Source organism: Oratosquilla oratoria, chromosome 6 (genome assembly GCF_046742065.1).
Source record: "Oratosquilla oratoria isolate Oo_2021 chromosome 6, ASM4674206v1, whole genome shotgun sequence".
NCBI lineage: Eukaryota > Metazoa > Arthropoda > Malacostraca > Stomatopoda > Squillidae > Oratosquilla > Oratosquilla oratoria.
The window spans coordinates 13,350,406-13,375,715 of NC_134782.1; the positions used below are offsets into that span (position 1 = coordinate 13,350,406).

The 25,310-nt window shown below is 40.2% G+C and overlaps 2 protein-coding genes across 3 annotated transcripts in view; both read right to left on the reverse strand.

Annotated features, from left to right (window-relative positions):
• nahoda (DOMON-like domain-containing protein nahoda) overlaps positions 1-25,310 on the reverse strand; it is a 154,085-nt gene that overhangs the window by 16,092 nt on the left and 112,683 nt on the right. For both annotated transcript variants that reach the window (XR_012966471.1, XM_076186440.1), the window contains exons 8-17: positions 22,896-22,947; positions 22,187-22,515; positions 20,765-21,001; positions 20,145-20,315; positions 19,524-19,738; positions 17,990-18,184; positions 17,458-17,608; positions 16,626-16,848; positions 12,352-12,428; positions 11,856-11,993 (exon numbers count right to left, since the gene is read on the reverse strand). Coding sequence is in view for 1 of the 2 variants with exons in the window: in XM_076186440.1 (XP_076042555.1) it covers positions 11,856-11,993; positions 12,352-12,428; positions 16,626-16,848; positions 17,458-17,608; positions 17,990-18,184; positions 19,524-19,738; positions 20,145-20,315; positions 20,765-21,001; positions 22,187-22,515; positions 22,896-22,947 (1,788 nt within the window). In the remaining variant the exon portion in view is untranslated. The remainder of the gene's footprint in view (positions 1-11,855; positions 11,994-12,351; positions 12,429-16,625; positions 16,849-17,457; positions 17,609-17,989; positions 18,185-19,523; positions 19,739-20,144; positions 20,316-20,764; positions 21,002-22,186; positions 22,516-22,895; positions 22,948-25,310) is intronic.
• On the reverse strand, positions 10,729-11,700 carry LOC143025899 (uncharacterized). The gene has a single exon (XM_076185879.1). The coding sequence runs from the start codon at positions 11,698-11,700 to the stop codon at positions 10,954-10,956; it is 747 nt and encodes a 248-aa protein (XP_076041994.1). The 3' UTR covers positions 10,729-10,953.

Here is a 25,310-nt window from a genome sequence, read left to right on the forward strand (position 1 = left end):
CTAGCATCTTCTCCTGTCAATGTCTGATAAAACTGTGGTCTGGTCTACAAGTCCCACTGTCTACTAAATGTTTTGCTTTCTCATGTGCGCACACTATAGCATGTCATATTTTCTTTCATGTCCTCATTCATCTATCTAGATTTTTATTCTGAAGAAGTTATTTCAATGTATTGACTTTTGGACTTTTGAGTGCATAGACTTCAATAGATTTTGGAGTTTTGTGTAAATGAAATGGTAGAGGGTCAGTCCTGAATATATTTGTTCATATTGTGTATGAATTGTATGTAGTTCAGTGTCCCAAAAAATAATGTAATAGTCAATGTGCTTTGTAAACTAAGATTTTTGGAAAGAATATTTTACTCTAGATACGATACATTATAAAAACAAATACTGTACTCCAAAAGTGGTGCATCATGGTATTTATAACATGTACTAAAAGTTCTTTCCCCCTTGCAAGAAGGGTAGCCAAGTCAAAGCACACACACACTTCATACATATTAAAACCCATTTAAACATATCTCCCATATCAGTTCCCCTGTGATGAAAAGTTGTTAATGTCCCCCCACCATACTACTTGGTTCAAAGCAAATGTAGCAAGGTGTAGCTCTTTCACAGCAAGATCTATTACCTGGAGCTGGTTTGTTCCCTCTGCTTCACCACATGGTGAACCCCATCCTCATCCACTCGGAATGATATATGAAGTAGATAAGAACACCCTCTTGGAAGCCCAGTTACTTTTAACTTCTAATTTTCTTTCAATCTCCCCCGCTCCACTTCTACAACTCTATCTCTTCAGTACTATATTATCCCCAAGGGCAAAATACTGTATAAGATTAAGTTACAAATGTCATGTGAATGAAACTGAACACTAACAAATATATCTATTCTATACACCAAAAAGGCTTCTTCTAATCATATAGTAAAAACTTATTCATAAAAATTATGCTGTAATGATGTTAAAATATGGATGATACGGCACTTATTCCAAAAGCTAAAGGAAACTACTACAACCAATAATCTGGAAACATCATCCCTATTTCCAACACAGTTCTTTAGTGGATGTATTTACTCATCATAAAAACAATGGCTCTTTAACAATATGGGAAGGAACACATGATCAAGTGACGTTCAATATCATTATTGTGATCAAGTGACGTTCAATATCATTATTGTAATTAAGCAACTTCATTGCCTTGTGTGTACTTGTTATACTTATCAACATACAGTCTGTCATGTGTCAAAATGATTAAATGTCATCTGTGGAACCAACGATATTTGCTGCTGAATAAATACAACTTATTATATACACAATTTCCAGGGTATGCATTTGTCAGTCTGTGTCCCTGAAATAAGGCAGTAAATGAAAAAAAGAAAATGTGTGTGTTAAACTGCAACATTTCTGTATTGTTCAACAGAGTTGCTAGTTGCAACTCATTGTAGCGGATTACTAATGTTGGGAAGCATTGAGTCATAGGTTGTCCATTAAATTGAGTATTGAATTAATCCAATTTTATTACAGCCTTTTTCTTGATTAGACAAAAACTTTGTCAAATATTTGATTATTCTATTGAAGTTCTTTTCCTGAATATTAATGCCACTTGCTGAAATAGAAGTCAGCATCTATAGAGAGAACTCTGCTAAAAATGAGTTGGTTTAGTGTTGAATTCCCCAAAGTGCAACCTCAAGCACCCAAATAACTATTAATCTTACACACATCACTTGACAAGATCCTTCTACCTACCCCTTGTACCTATCTGTAATGCAAGCATGCACATCTGTGACTTGTTCAAAGTACTACTCATTGAATAAATTGACAATGTCCAAATTTCTTGTATAGGGTGGTGTATGTTTTAGTTTTGTTGTCATAGACACCTGACAATGCTTTTCAGCAGAGGGGCAACCACAACATAACCAGTGTGGAGAACCCTGTGGCTGGCAAGAACTCCAAGAAGACACTCATCAGTTTTCTACCCAAGTCTGGTATCATAACCTTTGACTCTGAGGGATACCCAAATAGCAGTGAGAATGCTGATGATAACCACCTTTGAAAGAGGCCTGAATTCATCAGTTTTATTCAGTACTACATCTGTCCCTCAACTAAGTGTAATCAAGAAAAATCTACCTTAACTGAATGTACATACATAAATATACCAAGGCTTTTTCCCCCTTACAAGGGAAGTAGCCAAAAAGGAAAAGGCTTAAAATCATTCCCACCCATTCCATCCCTGAATACACTCCACACCCCTCCACCTTCTCATATCTTAGCACCTCCTGGATGACGGGTCATCCCTGCACCTTGTCCACTGCCCTGGGTCAGAAGCAGTGTTGCAAGACACAGCACATCCACAGCAAGGCCGCTTCATTAAATCAGCGACCCCCCCTCTCCATCCCCCCCTGCATAAAAGGAGAAGACAGGGAGAAATCCCTTCGGGCTGCATCAAATTTTGCTCACACATGCATTACAACATCATCCATATACAACCATTCTCCATTCACCCGTCTTCTGTCCTCTCCCGTCCTTCCTCAACAGACATTCCCCTCTTCCCCAAAGCCTCCTTCACCCCATCCATCCACCTCATCCTAGGACGTCCCCTCATGTTCACTCCCTCCCCATCTGCCTTCCATACCTCTTTTACTAGTCTTTCTTCACTCATTCTTTCCATGTGTCCAAACCATCCTAATACTCTTTCATCAACCCTATCTCCCAACTCCCTTTCCATCCCCGTTCTTCTCCTCACCTCCTCATTTTTCACTCTATCTAGCCTAGTAACCCCCATCATACTTCTCAGACACCTCATCTCAAAGACATTCAAACTCCTTCTCTCTTCCTCTCTTATGTTCCATGTTTCTGCCCCATACAGTGCTGTTGGCACAATCACTCCTTCATACAGTCTCCTCTTAGCATCCATTCCCAAATGTCTATTCCTCATTACACTCTTCAATCCACCAAGGCATTTACTCACTTCTCTCAATCTACATTCTACCTCCACCTTCACTCCACCTTTTCCTGCCACATTTGCACCCAAGTATCTAAAACTATCCACTTCCTCCAGTCGCTTTCCCTTAATGCTCACTTCCAGACTACTGCCACTTTCACCCCTTGCACATCTCATCACCTTACTTTTACCCACTTTTATCTTAAGCTTTCTTCTATCACATACTCTCCCAAACTCTGTCACCAACTTCCTCAGTCCCTCCTCCGATCCTGCCATAAGCACAGTGTCGTCAGTAAACAACAGCTGGCTCACCTCCCACTTTTCTCCATTTTCTTTAACCATCTCCAATCCCTGACCCACTACCCTTGCATTTACCTCTCGCACTACCCCATCCATGTATAAGTTGAACAGCCAGGGCGACATAACGCATCCTTGACGAAGTCCCACCTTTACCTCGAACCACTCACTCTCTCCATTTCTAATCCTGACAAGCTCTACTATCATAAAAACTCTTGACAGCTCCTAGGAGCTTTCCTCCTATCCTATATATCTGCATAACCTCCCACAGTGCCTCTCTGTCTACCCTATCATAAGCCTTTTCCAGATCCATAAAAGCCCAAAAAACATCCTTCCCCTTTCCTATAGCTTTCTCACATATTTGTCTTACCACAAAGATCTAATCTACACAACCTCTAGCCGTTCTAAATCCACACTGTTCCTCACCAATTACTCCCTCTGTTCCTCTCCTAATCCTCTCAATCAAGATCCTCCCATAAGCCTTCACAACTACACTTAACAAGCTAATCCCTCTGAAACTACTACATTCACACTTGTCCCCTTTTCCCTTGTAAAGTGGAACTATACAGGCACTCCTCCAGTCCTCCGGCACTCTACCCTCTCTCCAGCAAACATTAAATAACCTCACCAGCCAGTCCACCATCACTGTACCTCCTTTCTTTAGACATTCTGCATGGCATCCATCCAGACCAGGTGCCTTACCTGCTTTCATCATCTTAACAACTGCCTTCACTTCATCCTTCCTTATTTCTCCTCCATTTTCCTCACTCATCACTCATTTTCTTAGCATTTCCCACTGCAACTATCTTTCCCTCCCTATTCTCCTTCACATTTATCAACTCCCTAAAATATTCTGCCCATCTTCCCCTTACTGCCTTCTCTTCCATTATCATCTCTCCATCTGCACCTTTTACCTTTTCTTCTCTACTTGATTTGCCTCCTCTTCCTCTCTTTATTTCTTTCCAAAACATCTTTTTATTACTTTCAAAATTTTGTCATACTCTTACCCCACTTCACATTTGCTCTCCTCTTTGCCTCCTTTACCTTTTGCTTTACTTCTCTTTTCTTTTCTTTGTACCTCTCATACGACTCCCTCGTCCTATTTTGTAACCAATCTGTGAAAGCTCACTTCTTCTCTTCTACAACCTTCTTTGTTTCCTCATCCCACCATTCACTACCCTTCCTTCTATTTCCTCCTGTCCTTCTTGTTCCACACACCATCCTTGCACACTTTGTGACTCCCTCCTTGAACCGTCCCCATTCCTCCTCCACACCTAGCTCTACTCTATCCTTCACTCCCTCCCACTCCTCCTTCAGCTTCTTACTGTACTACTCCTCCTTTTCCTTTTCATTTAAAGAGTTCACTCTAAGCACCTCCCTACCTTTTGTCCCTTTCCTCTTTCTCCATCTATCCTCCACTCTCAACTTACCTTCCACCAAAAAATTATCTGATATTCCCCCACCCTCTCCCCTTAGCACATGTACATCCTTAACTCTTCCTATCATAGCCCTATTTACCACTACATAATCCATCAATGCTCTATCTACCACCCTTCCATCCACCACCCTCTCCCATGTGTACTTATGTTTGACTTTCTTTTGAAACACTGTATTTGAGAATCTACCCTTCACATAAATCAAATCATCTAGTCTTAGCCTGAACAAGTGTTGCAATTAAAACAGACTGCAAGAAGTTAGACTGCAAAAGAGTGAAGTCACGAGGCATGCCACAGCATGTTACAGGAGGTAATATTCCTTCTAACACCATGCACGCGAATGCATGCACACATTTTAGGAATACTGTGGTAATGGGCCAGCAGCAGACCTGACCTTCCCATGATAATGAGGGAGAAAGACCTCACAACAAGGTCGAATGCCCATCGGTCAGCTCCATGGGTCAGCTTCCACAAGGTGACCATTAAAGACTACCACATAAATGATATTTCTTCTGTATATATTTTTTCCTTGTTCTCTTTCATTTATGCTATGTTTTCCTATAGTTCTAGGTTAGGTATATTTATTATAATTAGCAAAATATTAAGTGTATCACCCAATTAGTTTCATGCCAAATTTGGCCTCTTGTATAAAATGCTATCTGTATATTGATGAAGTATTAACCAACACCAAACCCTTCTTCACCACAGCTCAGTGCTTGGTAGAGGGATTCACCATGGGCTTGAGCAAGCATGCTGTCTCCTTTCTGCTATCCAAGCAAAATAAAGTCCTAAAACTCACACTCTTTACATTCGAAAACTCGCTACTCATTGGTTGCCTGATAACCGAACTTTCTACCTCTAGGCCTCCGATGACTTATCAACAGTGTGGATAGGAACACAAATCCTGGCATACAAGATCTTTGGATGACCCCATCATAGTAAAGAAATTAACTACCTGAAATGAATTTAAAGGCTAACATTAATCATTCCTTTATTCACACAGTTAATCAGATAGCTAATTAGTTGTGGTCTCTCACACTAAGGTAAATAGCCCCCTACCCCTCTGTGGAGAGCTTTAGGGGAGCCCCCCCCCCCACTTTCCCTACACCAGGCATAGATAACATACCCTCAATCAAACATGCTGGTGTTAGGGCAGGGATTATAATTGAGTATCATTTTTCATTTCTACATGACTAAGTCACTCCACCCCTCCAGGACATCATGAAGACGCATTTGTATGTAAAAACTGATTAGGAACCTTAGATTTTTGGGAAAAATTCCCACCCTCATGACATGTTTCCTATGAGTGTATTTACATATGTATATTTTATTCTGAGTATAATTAGGTAAATGTATATCATAGATCAGTAATTCAACTGGTTGTAAACTTGAAATTTTCTTTAATTCACCTTAACCTGGAATTCACAAAAAAAAAAAAAAAGGGTCTAAAAGGGGGAGAATGGAATAAAATAGTGTGTTGGTCATGAGTTACCATGTGTTCTAATATATATAATGGTTAGGATGGTGACAGTGATTACTAATCAAAATAATCTGACTTATAGGATTTCCCAATCACATTGTATAGATATATTTAACTAATTGTCATCCTCATACATGGTGCTCAAGATTGAACACTATTTTCTGAAGGCGTACTATACATCTCGTCCATCCATTCATTGATAAATCTATCATAGTTGCCACTCTTTAATAATATAATCATAGTCATCATTCTGGCAGTCTTGGTGGAGCCAATGGATGTTCTGGTGTGAGGTGAGGCTGTGTAATGTCGTCGGAATGTGCTGGATTGGTTTTCTTTGGGTTTGTGTTGTCTGCACGAGTCATCAATTAAGTTTTACAGGGTACAAATATATACAGTTATTATGTATGAAGCTAGGACCTCTGTTTTTGTATAAAGCTAGGACCTTTTGTTTACTCACTCACGTGTGACATGAGAGCACTGCCTCTAAGCCATGGCTCCTGTATTCCTTGGAAGCAAGTTTGTAAACAAAAGGTGTATACAATTTTCACACAAAAGAAGTAAATGGTTGTTTGTCACACATGGTCAGGTGTTAAAAAGGTGTGAAAGTCAAAACCGAATTTCAGTGAGGCTAACTAGAGAGAAGAGATGAGATGCAATGTTCTCATCATGGCTAGAGTTAGAAAGGAAAGAGGGAATGGGGCACATGCAATGGGAATGAAAGGCAGGGTGCAAGAACATTTCTCCTTCTGTTCTTAGCCACCACACTTTGCAGTTAAAGGCAAATGGAGCAAAATGAAAATGTATATCTCATGCCAGTGAAAGGTCTATGCCGCAAGAAGCTAAATAAAATGGCAAACCCATTTGAAAATGATGGATCAAGCATATGGATTCTGTTCCAGTTGTTATTAAAGGCTATTCAACTGAGAAGAGGATGCAGGATGCAGAACTGAAGTAGGTTACAACCAACTGGCAAGAAAGATTCTTAGACAATTCTCCATTCCACAGCTGAATAAGATTGCTTGGTACCATTGATATTAGAATTTTGCAAGTGTGCTTTTGAAAAACAAACAGTGTTTGTGATAGATCCTTCACAACATCTGTCATCCCATCCATACTCATGCTGGAAACTCTTCTATACCTACCAGAAGATCATCCAAGTTATCATGATTGCAAACAAAAATAGAAAATGCAAATTACCATTCTCTAATTCTTATATGGAGTTCCTATCACATCAGTGATATACAAAAACTATAATATGCATTAGAATATAAACCTCTAGTTTTTCAATGTATCAAACAATTTTCTAACTGGATTGAAAAAATCTCAAATACACACACATGCATGCACTCAATATAAAGAAATGTAGTATGATAGAATTTGGAGAGTAAAAAGGTAATATAGAAAGATTACATAATTGGTGAAGAAGGTGAAAAAAGTAAACTCGGAGAAAGATCTTGTAGTGATGATTAGCAAGGACATGACACTGGATAAGAATACTGATAAAATATTCAGAGAAACCTACAATTCATTGAGGTCAATTAAAGTGGTGTTTACTTATTTGGACAAGGAAATGATAAAAAAATTCTAACTACACTAATAAGACCAAAACTTGAGTACGCAGCAACAATATGGACACCCAGTACCAAAAAGAATATAAAAAAATTAGAATTCAAAGAGTAACAACAAAACTACCACCAACTCTTTCCGAACTGACACATGAGCAAAGACTGTCCAAACTAGAATTACCAACTTTGGAACAAAGAAGGGAAAGAGGAGACTTACTGACTATCTATAGATGCTGAGATACAAAGACGGGTCACCATGAGCATAGCTCTCTTCCCATATAATACAACTAAGTAAATACAACTAGGTAGGTAAAAATACGCAGAGAGGAAAAAAGAAACTATGAAAAAGATATAATAGCAAAATGCAAAGATCAACCTAAACTAGTTTACAGATATGTAAATGATAAACTAAAAGACAAACATGAAATAGTGAAACTGCATGAAGGAAATAAAGAATACACAGAAGATGTAGAAATGGCTGAAGTAATGACCAGACATTAAGTCTGTATTAACAGTTGAAAGCTCTCAAATGTGGGATGATGGTCATCGAGAAGGATCCCCCAAAATTAAAGAAATAACAGTGACACAGGAAGAAATAAGGGACCAAATAAAGAAACTCGATGTCAGAAAGTCACATGGGGCAGATGGAATAGTGAACTGGATATTAAAAGGATGCATAGATGAACTCACAAATAAAATACACAAGATAATTGACTTCTCACTCAAAGAAGCTGGAAAAATGCAAATATTGTATCAATATATAAGGGAGGAGATAAAGAAAATCCAACAAACTATAGACAAGTATCCCTTACAAGCATAATTGTAAAAATATGTGATAGAGTTATAAAAAATAAATGGCCTAAACACTTGGAAGAAAACAAAATACTAAACCCCAACCAATTTGGATTTAGAAGTGGAAGATCATGTACTACAAACTTAATATGCTTTTACTCAAGATTGGTAGATATAATACAGTACAAGAAAGAGATGGATGGGCAGACTGCTTTCCCTGGACTTACAAAAGGCTTTTGACAAAGTATTGTACCACACAAAAAGCTACTAAGAAAAATTGAAACAATAGGTGGAATACAGGGAAAATTATTGGAATGGATGAAAGACTTCTTGAATGGAAGATAAATAAGAGTGGTACTTAGAGAAAAGAACTTAAATTGGGTAAACATGATAAGTGAAGTTCCCCAAGGCTCCGTGTTGGCTCCGATAATGTTTGCTGTTTATATAAATGACATGGATGAAGAAATAGTATGTTATATAAACTTCTTTGTAGACAATGCGAAACTATTGAGAGACAGTAAGTAAAGAAGAAAATTGGAAATGGTGTAAAAAGAATGAAATGAATTTCAACAAATTTCAACAAATGTAGTATAATGGAAATTGGAAAAAGTAAAAATAGAATATTCGGTCAATACAAAATTGGAACAAAGGAAGTTACAAAAATAAACTCTGAAAGAGACCTAGGAGCAATTATCTCAAACAACATGTCACCAGACAAACATGTAAACAAAATAGTTGGAGAAACCTACAATTTAATAAGAGCAATGAAAGTGGCTTTGGACTACATGGATGAGGAAATGGTAAAGAGAATACTATAGTTACACTGATAAGACCAAAATTAGAATATGCAGCATCACTATGGACACCCAGTACAATAAAAAACAAATAAACTAGAAAGAATTCAAAGAGCATTGACAAAGATGCCACCAACACATAGCAAGCTGACATATGAACAAAGATGGCACCAACACATAGCAAGCTGACATATGAACAAAGATTGGATAAACTAAACTTACTAACACTGGAGCAAAGAAGAGAAAGTGGTGATTTGATAACCATATACAGAATTATGAAAGGGATAGAAATCCTTGACAGGGATGATCTACTTAAATGGGACAGAAGAAACACAAGAGGACATGAGAAGAAACTCGACAGTTAAAGAAGAGGTTTGAAAAAGAACAGCTTTCCACACAAAGTAATAGATCCATGGAATAAATTGAAAGAGAAAACAGTGAGTGCTAAAACTATACATGATTTTAAGAAAGAACTAGATGTGGAAAGATACAACTGTGGGTCACTATGAGCATAGCTCTTCTCCCGCAAAATACAACTAGGTAAATACACACACTCACTTTTTCTGCTGTCATTCCCTTTAATACTTCCTCCCCTTATCTATCTTATGAAAATAGACTTCTAGTCCCCACCATCATGTTTAACTAGATGAAACTGTTAAGTGGCTCTCACTGCATGTACTCAGTTCAGGCTTTGTCTTTCCAAGCATTAAAGTAGACACATTTTATAAAAAACTTTAACATTTTGATCAGCCAGCTCCTTTATGATCAGGAAAAGGCTTATTGGTTATATGTACAAAAAGCTCTTACTGAAATTGGTTACACATGTTCAAATATTCTAATCTTAAATTACTTAAATTAGATCAGTATAATATTCACACACGAGTACCTATTATGAAATTGTTGGTGCATCATATTTAAACTGGCCTTGGTGCAATGAAAGGGTCATGTAAAATATTTCCTTCCATCATCTGTTTTGCCATATTATATGGATTAGATTGCAATTTTTCCAGACAAATTTCTGACCACTAATCAATTCCTCTTTACAATGATCACATTTATACATCTCTTCCTTTGTTACCCCCCTTAAATCTTTCTCCAATACCACCTCCATGACTCCTTTATTTTGGTCCAGGTCTCTCTTGCAGAAGACTGGTGGCCTTCAGGTAAAATTGAGAAAATACACTTGACCCTGTTATGGACTGAAAGATCTAGCAGCCTTCATGCTATCTCATTATTATAAATCATCATAGATTTTGTTCACGCTGATGGCAATTTATTTAATTCAGTTGAGGGAAGGACCATTAACTAGATAGGGTTGTGAACTGTGTCAAAATCCTTTTTATTCAGTCATGTACCCCCTGGCTAAGGAACCACCTGCCATTGGGCAGAATCAACTATATGGATCATACCAGCTTGGTGACAGGGTCTTTAATTTTTTTTTTCTATCTGTTATGGGACAACATTCTTCAGTTGAACAGGTCGAAATCTGAATCGGGTGGAAATACCAATGAAAAACCCACCTTGTCATAGATCTGTCTCTCAACTAAATAAAATTAACTGAAATTAGCCAAAAATGAGGTCCATTTAGCTGAATGGACTGGTGGCGTTGTACCAATCCTCAATCAGCTCTGTTGTTTTGTGGTACCACAATTCTTATTCTTGGGATGTCTGGGGCCTTCGTCTTCTCATGGGGCGCCACTGGCCTGGGAGGAATGGCAGACGCCTTCTGGCCATATTCTCCTTTGGTCTCTCAGTTGAATTCCGGACCAAGGGTCTCCAGTACTGGGAACCAAAGACAGAGGGTCGTGAGGGCTCAGAAGTCTTCGGAAAGATAGTGGGTCTTGTTCCATGTGGTTGGCCTTGGTTTGTGCTGGGGCCAGTTCCAAGATCCACTGCAAGCTCTTGCTTATTATTTGGCTCAGGTTCTGGTTCAACCTCCAATTCTAGATACAATCCAGGCTCAGACTCGGGCTCAGGCTTAGACTCAGGCTCAGACTCGGGCTCAGGCTCAGACTTGGGGTCAGGCTCAGACTCGACCTCGGGCTCAGACTCGGCCTCGGGCTCAGACTCGGCCTCGGGCTCAGACTCGGCCTCGGGCTCAGACTCGGCCTCGGGCTCAGACTCGGCCTCGGGCTCAGACTCGGCCTCGGGCTCAGACTCGGCCTCGGGCTCAGACTCGGCCTCGGGCTCAGACTCGGCCTCGGGCTCAGACTCGGCCTCGGGCTCAGACTCGGCCTCGGGCTCAGACTCAGGCTCGGGCTCAGACTCAGGCTCGGGCTTAGACTCAGGCTCGGGCTTAGACTCAGGCTCGGGCTTAGACTCGGGCTCGGGCTCAGGCTCAGACTCGGGATCAAGCTCAGACTCTGATTGGAATTCAAATTTGGGTGCTAATTCAGGCATAGGCTTAGGATAAAATGTAAAGCTAAACTCTCCTCCTTTGATGTTGTCACGATGAGTTGGGTCATGTGGAGTCAAGAATGTTGATGGCCTTGAAAGTGCTGGTGGTTGTGAGGTGTATAGGACAGGTTTAAGATGGGAAGAGAAGGGGGAAATACCTCGAAGACGATTGACGACAAGAAACTCCTTATCCAATCGGAAATTGCCAAGCCTTCCAGAGGAAACAGACTCCTGGAGGCGCTGCTTTAACATAGAGTCCTCAGCATCATCATCATCATCACTGGGAATGGGAAGTCCTGGAAAATTTAGATAATTTTTGAAGAAAAACGAAAAATATGCACAAGGTTACAAATTTTGAAAAAATAAGATGCATGAAGCATTAATATTAATGAGTAAGAATATACATATTCTGAATCCTTCTACTCAGAAAATTTACTTGCAAACCTGTAATTTATACATGGAATTCACTGACAAACATATTTATTATATAAAAATGTAGCCAAATGATAAATCACACTGCATTTGTTCAAAATAGATAATTAAATTTTTATTCTAATATCTAAGGCATGAAGTGCCTCAGTAACCTTCACATGCACTGTATATTTGTGAGTGTGTAATATACCCTCTTGTAAAAGATTGGATATGTAAAAGTACCTTTCTCTTCCAGGGCTGCTACATGCTCATTCTTGTCAAGGACAACCTCTGATACCATTTTCAACTTCCCTTTCTCCCTGTAAATTTCAACAACAGGAGTAGAAAAATGAAATGAGAAACATTTCTGAAGTATATGATTTATATGGAACATACAAGTTATGTGGTATATATATCTGGATACCATACACTAAACCCATTAATTATGTGGACACATCCATTAAAAGCAACATGCCACAACTAGTTCCAATAAAAATGCACAACACTTACAAACACAAACCAATAATGAAAAAAAGGAGCTGTTACCAACATATGACAACTTTCACACCAACTAACACACACATCATCCCATGCCCACAAAGTGGGAAGTGAGAAACCCCTGGGCAAAATCCTATCAACTGAAAGAGTCAAATTTTTTCCCCCCAGTCTGATGTTGGGTTACCCCCCTGCCTGGCCAGGGCTGTTGGGAACCAACACAAAGCCAGAACAGAGTCCCGGGAAGTGAACTCTTGACCACATGCTTACGAGTTTGACACTGTATCCACTGGTCTACCATGTGGTCCTAACAAACACACCCTAAACATATTGGAGACAAACATAAATGGACTCTCTAACAAACACTCAGAGCTTCTCCACTTCCTACATGAACATAATATACATATTGCACTAATACAAGAAACACTGACACCACAAATAACGATTCCCTCACTCACAGAATACACAACAATAAGAGGTTTAGGGTGGTGGACTCAACAATAGTACACAACAACATACCCTTTTCCATCAAAACATAAGACACCAGGCAATCAATCAACAGACACCATTACTAAAATAATCTCAATCCACACTCTAATGGAGAAAACAACATACACTATCACAAACTGGTATATCCCATCAACTACATAAATCCCAAGAGGTTACATTCCATAGCTCCGACCTCTCAACTTGATAAAGGTGATCTGAATGCACACCATCCAATCTGGCTGGACACACAAAATATCAGACAATTTTTTTTTTTTTTTTTTTTTTTTTTTAACAAGTCCCCATCCTTAGCATAATCAACTTCAGCAACAACCAACATCCCCTGACTTAACAGTGTGTTCACTCTCCCTACAACCTCAAACAACATGGGGTACCATTCAAAATTGATCATCCAATCACTTCCCAGTTAAGATCACCATAGAAATGGAAAAGAAATTACAACCGATGATCAAGAGAAATTTTATATTTGAGAGAGCAAACAGGCAAAAGTACTCAGAGGACATAAAGAGAGGTAGAATACTTTGAAATAGACCAGATCCCCAACATCCCCTGACTTAACAGTGTGTTCACTCTCCCTAGTGTGTTCTCTCTCCCTACAACCTCAAACAACATGGGGTACCATTCAAAATTTATCATCTGATCACTTCCCAGTTAAGATTGCCATAGAAATGGAAAAGAAATTACAACCCATGATCAAGAGAAATTTTATATTTGAGAAAGCAAACAGGCAAAAGTACTCAGAGGATATAAAGAGAGGTAGAATACTTTGAAATAGACCAGATCCTTTTCCCGGATAAAGTAGTAAACAAAATAGTAACTACCATCCAGGAGGCAAGTAAAAAAACACATACCCAGAAAAAATTCTGTAATGCTGAGTTTTCTGCCTCTGTTATATGTTATTTATATTATATTTGTTAGATTTATGTAACATATCCACAATCAATTCAATCATATCTCTAATTAATGTAGGCCATGAGGCACACTCCCCCTCTTTCTTGGCTGCCTACACGAATTTTTTCCCTTAGTAAGAAGACCCCTCTCTCCACCTCTACCACACCCTTCAGGTTTCCACATAAGAAAATATGCCCAGCAATAGTGATGCCTTTGTCTGAATATAGAGAAGACTGGTCCAAACCTTAAGCATTTACCAAAAATTCTGCATCCAAGCAGAAAGTTAGACAGATTAGTTTCCATCACACCAGAGCTATAGATATGTTGTTATAAACATCACAACTGAATTAAATCAGCTTAGGTATGTAAATACATACAGGCTTCAGAAGATTAAGTCATGGTCAGAGTGAGGACCTGCCATTGGTCAGGGTATCTAATGTAGCAGAGAAGGGATGAACAGTCATTACAAGAAAGAGCAGTTATGGTTGCTATAGATATAAACAAGGCTTTCAACAAAGTCTCCCATACTTATCCATTGATATACCAAGGGCTTTTTCCCCCCTTGTAAGAGAATTAGCCAAGTCAAAATGCACATACCTAATTCCACCCATTCCACTCCCCTCCACCACCACTTTCTCCCTCTCAGCTTCTCATGGATAAAGGGTCATCCCTGTCTCTCACCACTGCCCTGGTTCACAAGCAAAGCAGCAAGGCATAGTACATCCATAGCAAGGCTGGTTCACTAAATCAGCAACCCCCTCTTCATCCCTTTGTGTGGAAAATAGAAGACAGGGAGAAATCCCTTCGGGCTGTATCAAAATATAATTTACACATAACCACTCCCTACTCCTCCACCCCTCCCCCACCCCCTCCCTTCCTTGCATCATAGTATCATAAACACAGTCATTCTCTAATCACACCTATCAAATGTCCTCTCCCTTCCTTGCTCAACAGACATTCCTCTCTTGCTCAAAGCCACTTTCACTCCATTCATCCATCTCATCCCCAGTCATCCCCTCAAGTTCACTCACCTCTGCCTTCCACACCTCTTTTACAAATCTTTCTTCACTCTCTCCATCTGTCCAAACCATCCCAATACTCTTTCATTCACCCTATCTGTCTTCTCCACTCTCCTCCTCACCTCCTCATTTCTCACTCTATCCAGCCTTGTACCCCTACCATACATATCAGATATTTAATCACATTTAAAATTCTCCTTTCTGTCTTTCTTAAATTTCAAGTCTCCACTCCAGTGTCATCAGCTCAATCACCCATTCATATAATCTCCAAAAACATAACTGAGATAGATGCCAATAGCAATGACAAGAAGTGGTTAACCAACTTTATGATAGGAAGATAATACAGAGTCCAAAACAACTAAATCTCAGGTACAAAAATACTACATAATGGAGTACCTCAAGGTGCAATACTTTTCACCTTACTGTTCAACCTCTTCATGAGTGATCTACCAACTCTAGAATCAGGACTGAACACCAATGTTTTCTTGTATGGAGATGACTTAACAATAATAACTCAGCAGTCAATACAAGCCAATACAAGTTAGTGGTAAAGAACATCCAAGCCTACTTGAACAAGCTAGAACAATGGCTCAAAATTAATGTAGTGGAAGCTTCATCCCAGATATCAACAGTAACATTGCTCACCCCAAACAACCACAAATAAAAAATTGCCCCATTGTGGAATTAAATGGCTAAACCCTTCCAAAGGAGGGGAACCCAAAAAATGCTGGGCCTAATATTTTATACTCATGACTTTCAGCACACCTATTAAAGACCTGACAGCAAAAATCAACAACAAAACAAACCTATTACAGACCATCCCTAGCACTGACTTTGGACAGAAAAAAATCTAATACATACATACATATACCAAGGCTTTTTCCCCCTTCAAGGGAGGTAGCCAAAAAGGGAAAGGCATAAAAACACTCCCACCCATTTCATCCCTAAATACACTCCACACCCCTCCCACCCTCCCTCTCATCTGAGCACCTCCTGGATGACGGGTCATCCCTGCACCTTGCCCACCACCCTGGGTCAGAAGCAGTGTCGCAAGACACAGCACATCCACAGCAAGGCCGCTTCATTTAATCGGCGACCCCCCCTCTCTATAAACTGTTCAGAAGAACCACTCTAAACTACATCTTCACAACATGGTACCCAACAATTGGTAAATTGAGTACAAAATACAAACACTGTAGAATGGAGCATTTAGAATAATAACAGGATGCACCAAAATTATGCCAATAGGAAATCTACATACAGAATCCAAAATTCTCGCACTAGAATATCACATGATAATGAAAGGAACACAATTTTATGCCAGAACCTTAAGCACCATACATCCTTCACACTATAATTTCACAAGCACCACCAACAGAATACAACAAAAAACTACACCAATAGTATAATACTCAAACATCTATAACAACCTACTTCCTTTAACATACAAAACATCCACATAGAAACACATACACCCAAATAAGCTCTTCAAGAAACACAAAATTTCCACAAATATTCCAATAACCTTTGGATAAAAGCCCCACAGAGAACCCCTCCCCTCCCATTTTGGTTCAAGACTCCTTTCACAGAGTGACAATGACTTACATTGTAACATCCTTTATTGCTGCTGCTTTGTATCCAGGAACCTCCTTCAGAGCTCCTTCTAATACCTCTTGTACTCGGGAGGTGAGATCCATCCAGGCTCTTGTTCCTTTCTCTGGAACTCTATAACTGCTACCCATATCCACCAATTTTAATTCCACATTGTAGTGGAGCTGTGGTGGTCTTGGTGTGGTTGTGATGATGATTGGGTTCCCATCAGCATCCCCTGCCAAAGAAAATGTATCATTAGTTATTGCACATTCCCTTTAGCACTCAAAAGAGTCCATATAAAAGCAATAAAAGCATTTGAAGTTAGCCAGATCAAGACCAGTTAATAGAATTGTTTTCAATCACTTATTTAGTAGGAATACTACCCAGAACACAATTCTTAGAGGAAATGTTAGTTTAGGTCAATCAAAACTTCATTCAAGTTTGGAATGAACCCTTAGCTGCCCTGTAAAATTTACTATCACAAAACCTAACTTAAGGTTGTGGTTGTGAACTAGTTGAATACAAATAAGTTTCATACATATAAACATACACCAACAGGCCTTGTCCCCTTATAACAGAGGTGGCCTGCAAAGGCAATCACCCACCATTCACCTATCCAACACCCATTTGTTTTCTCTTTTATCTTAGCTTCTTGTGGAGGTAAACAAAGATAGGTCTTGGTAATACCCTTCAGCCCTATTGGCAATCATTCTCACTTGTTCTGTTCCAAAAGAACATCATTGTGAATTGTCACTAACAAGCTTAAGTCAATGTAAACTGGTGTAAATCAAAATGTAGCACTGTAAAATAGTACAACTCTGGTATGAATCACTGCTGTACTCACCAAACTTAGCACAAGACCGGATGCAGACACGTTGTCCTGAGACTATTGGAGTGGTTGCATGTTTCAGGATACGTTTATTGACATAATTGACTTTGCCCCCTTTGACAGGGAACATGAGGTAAAGGCACTTGTCATCCGTGAAACTGAAATCCTGTTTAGCGGGAAGTTTTTATCAGAGGTGGAAAACAGGGATCATGCACATAATTTCATTTAGGCTACAATGTGTATACAAATCACATACAAAAAATATCTATTGTCTTATTCTTAGTTCAACAGGTTATGTTGTCTGATGGATCAGTTTGACAATTTCATCCAGGGTCTATATCTATTAATAATTTTAAGCTTCTTTTCATACAGATGTTTATAAAAAACTTGTACCCTATCACATTTATCAGCTAAATTTTAAGAAATGCATAACTGCCTCTGAACATGCTGCATATAATATTGCAGAATGTTCCCTTTCAACTTTTCAAAAACATAGTTTTGAAGAAAGAAAGACTGCATTCCAGTACATATTTTGATTAAATCTTACTCTCTGTAAGTCTTTTGACACTCTCTTCCTCACAAAGTTGAGTGTGGTTATGCCATCTTCAATGGAACCAGTTTGATTGGTGATTTCCTGATTTGGGTCCATTGAGGGAGGGATGTGTCCAGATGCCCAACCATCAAACATGAAGTGGCGATTGTCAGAGTTTGAGACCCAGCCAAGCACCATATCCGTTTGACCCTGTGTACCAAGTAAAGAAGAAAAGTTAGTAGTTGGGTTGATAATGTTAGACATAAACAATTCATAATAGAATATCATATGGTCTTCAGCAGCTCTTCTGTACATATACTGGTGAAAAAAGAAAACAAAAAAGTGTTGCCATCCATACTTTGTCTGATGGAAAGTGGGAAGTGAACCAGTTGTTGTTGTTGTTTGCTGATGACATTGCACTTGTGGCTGGGTCAGAGGAGGGTCTGAGATGGCTAATGACTGAATTTGGGAAAGTAGACAATAGGAAGTTGAATATAAATGCAAGATGATGAGATGTACAAGAGGTGAGGCTGGCAGCAAGTTGGAGATAAGTTTCATAGGAGAAAGGTTAGGGGAAGTGGATAGTTCTAAACATTTAGCATAACATACAGCAAAGAATGGAGGACTGAGGGTGTAGAGAGGGAAAAAAGTAAACATCTTGGAAGAATAGTGTCATGAGAAATAGGTATAGGGATGGCATGCTCGGAAAAACTAAGATATCACAGAAGACTATATGAATGAGAAATTATGCCTACGACACTGTCTGGGGAAGACTTGGAATTCAAGGGAGACAGAAAGAAGAAATTTAAATGGGTTTGAAATGAAGTGTTTGAGAAGTATGGTGGGAGTTATAAGGATGGATTTAGGGAGAAATGAGGAAGCGAGGAGAAATGGGACAGAAAGGAAGCTGGCAGATAGGGTTAATCAAAAAATACTAGGGTGGTTTGGGTATATGGAAAGAATGAAGAAAGACTAGCAACAAGAGTATGGAGGGTAGAGGTGGATGCAGTGAACTTGAGGGGTAGACCAAGAATGAGATGGATGGATGGTGTGGAAGGGGCTTTGAGTAAAAGGAAAATGTCTGTTGAGCAGGGAAGTGAGAAGGCAGGAGAGGAGGTAGGTGTGAATGGAAAAAGGTGGTGAATAGAAAAAAAAATTACATGACCCAAAGGGATTTCTACTCTTCTTCTCTATTTCTGTATGAGGGGATGAGGAGGGAAGGTTGCCATGTAAATGAAGCAGCTGGCCATGCTGTGGATATGCTGTGTCTTGCTGCACTGCTTTTCACCTGGGCAGTAGACAGGGGACAGAGGACCCTTCATCTACAAGGAGCTAAGATAAAAGGGAAATAATTGATGGAAAGAGGCAAGTGTATGCCTTTGCTGGCTTCCTTCCTTGTAAGGGGAGAGAAGCCTTTTGGTATATAGATAGATATTGTAGATAAATAGATAAATAGTCAGATACTTTTTTAGTCCTCTGCAGCTCTTTAGTACATGTCCTGTAAAGAAAATCTAACTGGCACACTGACACCTCCAATGGTGATTCTTACCATTCTGGCATTCTCTGAGAACCCAATTCCAGTCCAACGGTTTGTGTATGATGTCATGATGGTGAACTTGATTTCGTCTGTTGGCTCAAGAAATTCCCAGCGGGCATAATATTCACAGTCCTTTTGGTCAGGTGAGCAGGTGCGTGGGTAGTTCCACTGTCCTCCACACCAGTTTACATTACCCTGGCCAGCAGTTGTGATGCTCTTTTGCACATCTATTCATAGGAGAGAAGGGAATTGGTATGAGTTCAAAGCAAAACTGGGAAAGAAGTGAGAGACACTTGTGCTCAGAGCAAGTGAGAGAGAGAAGTCCAAGGCACTTGTACCAAGAGCTCCCATGCTGCAGATGAAACTGCAATCTTTTCCACCCTTGCTTGTACAGCCATGCCAGACCAAGCTGGGTTCCCTGAAGTCACTCCCCCCTCCTTTTTATCCTTTACACACCCATTTTGGGGTCTCCACCAACCAGCCAATGATCAAAATAGTCTGCTATTAGTTAACAAAGATGTTTCTACACAAAAAGGTTTCCAATACAAAGCACCACTGAAGTGACTTAAAAATGTCTTAGAACAATCATTCAGGAACCTACAGTATTTACCTTTTAAAGATGCATGCACTCACCATAGAAGTTGAGACTTAGGGAGCCTCGCTGCCCTGTCTTGCCGTGGTACTTGAGCTCATCCTGCCCATAGAATCCTGAGGTCTCTGAAGCATCCTCAACTTCCTCCTGCCCAAGGGCCCAGATTACATGCATCAGGCCGTCTGTGATGTTGTGGTCCGTAGGATGCTCAGCTGCACAAAAAATTGTTGATCAGTACAAACATTTTGCCATTTTAGAAGTGTGTGTACACAGCGACATGACGTGAGAGATGGCATAACAACAAAATAGGATGGTGGATGGTGCAGGAGGAAAAAAAGAGGAGAGGAAAAAGCAACACTAATCAAACACCGCATTGAAAACACATTGGTTGCGATCATGAATGCGTGTACACTTCATTTTCAATATCTATTTTATTGTTTATTTCAGACCTCCCACTTGTTTTGAGTGCATGTGAAATAGACTTTACAGATTTCATTTGTCAACTGAACTTGGCAGATTTTATTCGGTAGAGGGACTGACCACAGAATGAACATATTCTGGCATCATTTATTGGAATAAGAAAAAAAATAACTACGTACAATGCTACTGCACGTCCGGTTTGGACAATAACATTACAATTCCTTCATGGTCTTGCTCTCACCTCTAAGCTTTTTCCTGAAGAGGATGGTGGTGACCCCGTCTTCCTCCCAGCCCAGGGCCCCCGTTAGGTCGCTCTTGCCCCCCCACACCTCATCCCTCTTGGGTGTGGACCGGTCCCGGGTGTAGTAGTCCTGGATCCGGTAGGCGTTGCCCCTGGCACTCCCGATGACGATGTCTGTGCAGTCCATGGGGTGGAAGTCTGCTCGTGGGACGAAGGGAGTCTTCCCGCTCAGGGGCGCTGGTGAGAGGGAGAGCAAGCAGGTGTCATTAACAGGAGGAGGAAGAGAAAGAGAAGGGTGAGGATGAGAATGGCAGGGTGTAAGTCCGTCTTTCCAGATGGATTGGATGGACTTATGGAACATGTGGGTAGGAAAAACACAGTACTTTCGATGTACTTTTTGTCTCTCGCGCGTGTGTGCGCGCGTGTGCGCGTGTGTGTGTGCGTGTGTGTGTGCGTGTGTGCGCGTGTGTGTGCATGTGTGTGTGCGTGTGTGCGCGTGTGTGTGTGTGCATGTGTGTGCGTGTGTGCGTGTGTGTGTGCGTGTGTGTGTGTGTGCGTGTGTGTGTGCGTGCGTGTGTGCGTGCGTGTGAGCGCGCGCGTGTGTGTGTATGAGCGCGCGCGCGTGTGTGTGAGAGAGCGTGTGTGTGAGAGCGTGTGCGTGCGTGTGTGTGTGTGTGTGTGTGTGTGTGTGTGTGTGTGTGTGTGTGTGTGTGTGTGTGTGTGTGTGTGTGTGTGTGTGTGTGTGTGTGTGTGCGCGCGTTTTAAGTTTATGTCAGCTAGTGCTTAGCTACGACTGAGGCCGTCATCACCTTGGGCCTGCATGCTTCGATTTCCAGGGCAAGTGGCAGTCACCAGTGGCCACTGGTGATTCAAACAGGTCCTCTGCCTCGTGGAAAATGGCACGGTCGAAAGACCCGACAATCGTCACAGTGACTATATTTGCACACACATGTGTATATGTGTGCGTGTGAGAGAGAGAAGAGATAGAAAAGAGATAGAGAGAGAGGGGGGTGAGAGAAAAGTTATAGAGATATAGAAAAGGAGAGACGTAGAGAAAGAAAGGGGGAAAGGGAAGAGGAGGGGAGGAGAGGAAGAGGAGGGGAGGAGAGGAAGAGGAGGGGAGGAGAGGAAGAGGAGGGGAGGAGAGGAAGAGGAGGGGAGGAGAGGAGGAGGAGGGGGAGAGAGGAGGAGGAAGGGGAGGAGAGGAGGAGGAGGGGGAGAGAGGAGGAGGAAGGGGAGGAAAGGAAGAGGAAGGGGAGGAAAGGAGGAGGGGGAGGGAAGGATAGAGAGGGACATATATATATATATATATATATATATATATATATATATATATATATATATATATATATATATATATATATATATATATGAGAGAGAGAAACGAGAGAAAAAAGAGGGAGAAAACAATTAAACCCTGACCTGGTTTGGGTTCGGCCTCTGCTTCAGGCTCAGCTTCTGCTTCAGCCTCAGGCTCAGCCTCTGCTTCAGCCTCAGGCTCAGCCTCCGCTTCAGCCTCAGCCTCCGCTTCAGCTTCCGGCTCGGCTTCCGCTTCAGCCTTAGGCTCAGCTTCCGCTTCAGCCTTAGGCTCAGCTTCTGCTTCAGCCTTAGGCTCAGCTTCAGCCTCAGCTTCTGCTTCAGCCTCAGCCTCAGGTTCGGAAACTGCCTCTGGATTAGTCTCTTCCTTAGATATTTTCTCGGCGTCAGACTGAGACTTAAGTAGCGGCACGGCGAAGGCCCGGCGGCGCACTCTGCGGGAAGACAGACAGAAACCCAGAGGCCGGGGTCGTTATTCCTCAGCGTTCGAGTTTCAGTAGCTCTAGATCTGCGTTTCTTAACCTAGAGTGCTGACATCAACTTTAAGGGGTGTTGGGAAGTGCTGAATACATGGCAGTACTTCACTTTCCTTGACTCCTCTAATAATCAAATACTAACCAGAGTTAGGGGGTGCTAGCCTGCCTAGACCAGACTACAGGGGTGTTAGAATAGGAAATGGTTAAGAAACGCTACTCTAAAGATTCATTGTCCACTGTTGCCACACTTTTCACCCCCCATCACATAAATACCCTTTTCTCTTCTCGTACTGCAGAAAGCTGCGGTTCTACAGACACTCCTGCAGAAGACAACTCACCTTATCGCGTTCCTCCTGGAGCGGCTGGGCACGAGCAGCGAGGATACTCGATCTGTTGGAAGCGCAATTCTTGGTTAGTCTTCAACATAAAGGTGTGCACCGAGTGTTGTGACAGCAATATTCTCTCAGTTATCATTTAGAGGACATTCTCTTATATCATTCAGCCTCGAGACGCTGGCAAGGTCTTCTGATGCACAGAGGTCTCAGATGAGGCAGATTTTCGGCGGTAGCTACTTTGATGCATATGCAATGAGCATATAAGGAAAGCAAAACTGAACTAATAGAAGCAGTCAAAATACAAACTTACGTAGCATAAACAACAACTACTGCTATTCAAAACAGCGTAATAGCATACAAAATCTACACAAAAATTCTTGTTCAGGTTTCCAAAAATCTAGTTGCCTACTTCAAAAATACATCCACACAGCTAGTACAAAATTAACTGAACGTATATTTTCACACAGCTCAGTCACTAGCTCTAATGAAAAAATCTTTAAAAATTCTTTTCTTGACTACATCAAAAGCTCAAAAAACGCCAACGACTCTCAGTACACAAAAAAGAGAGGAAAAAACTGCCTGAGCAGATACGTGAACAAGGCCATTCGATTACTTGTGAAGAAAATTAATTTCCTGGAGGTAACAGACTCGCATAATAGTATTAGCATGTCCGGTTTGTATTCTTAATAAAAAAATCTGAAGTAAAAACGACAGATGTTAAACGTTACAAGTGATTATTATGATTATTTTCTGTACAATTTCAAATAGAGGTGAATTTATGTGCATGACGAATTTGCCATCTAACTAAAGTACATCCCTTACATTGGCCCTCGTAAATACATAAATTTCTATTGTGTGTTTAGATACAGGTGACTATACATAATCTGTGAAGGCAGTCGTGATGTCTACAATTGATCATACTTATGCTTCATATTACCGAGGAGGACATCCGCTGGGGGAGTAGGCGCGAAGGAGGAAGAAGAGGAGGAGGGGGGAAACAGCATAGACACGGTTAAAACAATGGATCAGATGCAGCGAATTTTGAATATATATCCTCAATTTGTAATTCACAAAGTGCAAGGCATCATTTTCTATGGATGAACGTTTAATTGGGCAATACACGAGGTATTCGCACTATTTCGTGGCATGATAGTTTACAGAAAGAGTGAAATAAATGCTTATATCTGAAATAGAAATCGAACTTCAGAATACTGAGCAAATATCTACCAGCATGATGGCACGCTGAAGCACTTTTGTGAACCAGATGACGAATGTGATTGGTGCCATCACACGAAGAAAATGCAAATCGATCATTAAATAAAAATTAAGCATCGTGAAATGCAACTGATTTCGCGGGGGACATGAGTGCAACACGAACAAAAAAAATATATATTTTACTAAGGATGAATAACAACAGCAGATCATGGTTCTCAACGTGGGATCACCTACCGAGGTGATTTTCGAAAACCAAATTAGAACGAAACCGCTATTCTGTCAAAAAAAAAAAAAATCCTTATTTGTATATGCTCTGCTTGCGCCAGCAGAAAGCCAGGGTGCCCTGCAAGCGGGTACTCACAGTACTTCACAAGTGTTCTCATAGTACATTTTTTGGTATACCCTGTATGTGTACATGTATACATATATGCATATATACATATGCATAGACTCGAGGTGAATTGATACAGATCTTTAATATTCTAAATGGAATTGACAACATCAAGAGTGACAAAAAATTCACACTGAATGAGAATCAGACAAGAAATAATCGTCTCAAACTGTCAGGAAATATATTTAATTTGGAAATGAGTAGAAACAACTTCGCCAACCGTGTGGTTAACGAATGGAATAAACTTCCTGCAAAGGCAGTGCAATGTAGTTCAGTTCGAAGCTTTAAGAATCGTTTTGACAAACACCTAAGCAAGATGCTGTCATGTTTGTTTATTATTATTCATTTGATTATTATTCATTATTATTTATTTTTCCATTTATTATTATTTACTATTTACCTGTTTGTTCATTACTTAACTTTACCTATTTATTTGTCTATCTATTTTTATTATTATAATATCTTTATTTACTTATAATTTTTTTCGCATCAGACCTAGTTATGGACCGAAGGGCCTCCTGTCGGCATGTTTCTCCTTTATATGCATATACTGTACATATGCATATACATATGCATATACATATACATATGCATATACATACATATGCATGTTCATATATACATATGCATATGCATATACATATTCATTTACATATATACACACATACACACACACATATATATATATATATACACATACACATATACACACACACATACACATTCATTTATACATTCAAGTGTATACATAAACATATATACAGCGTGTCCCAAAAAATTACATTTGTGAGTACTCTTGGAAGCACTTATTT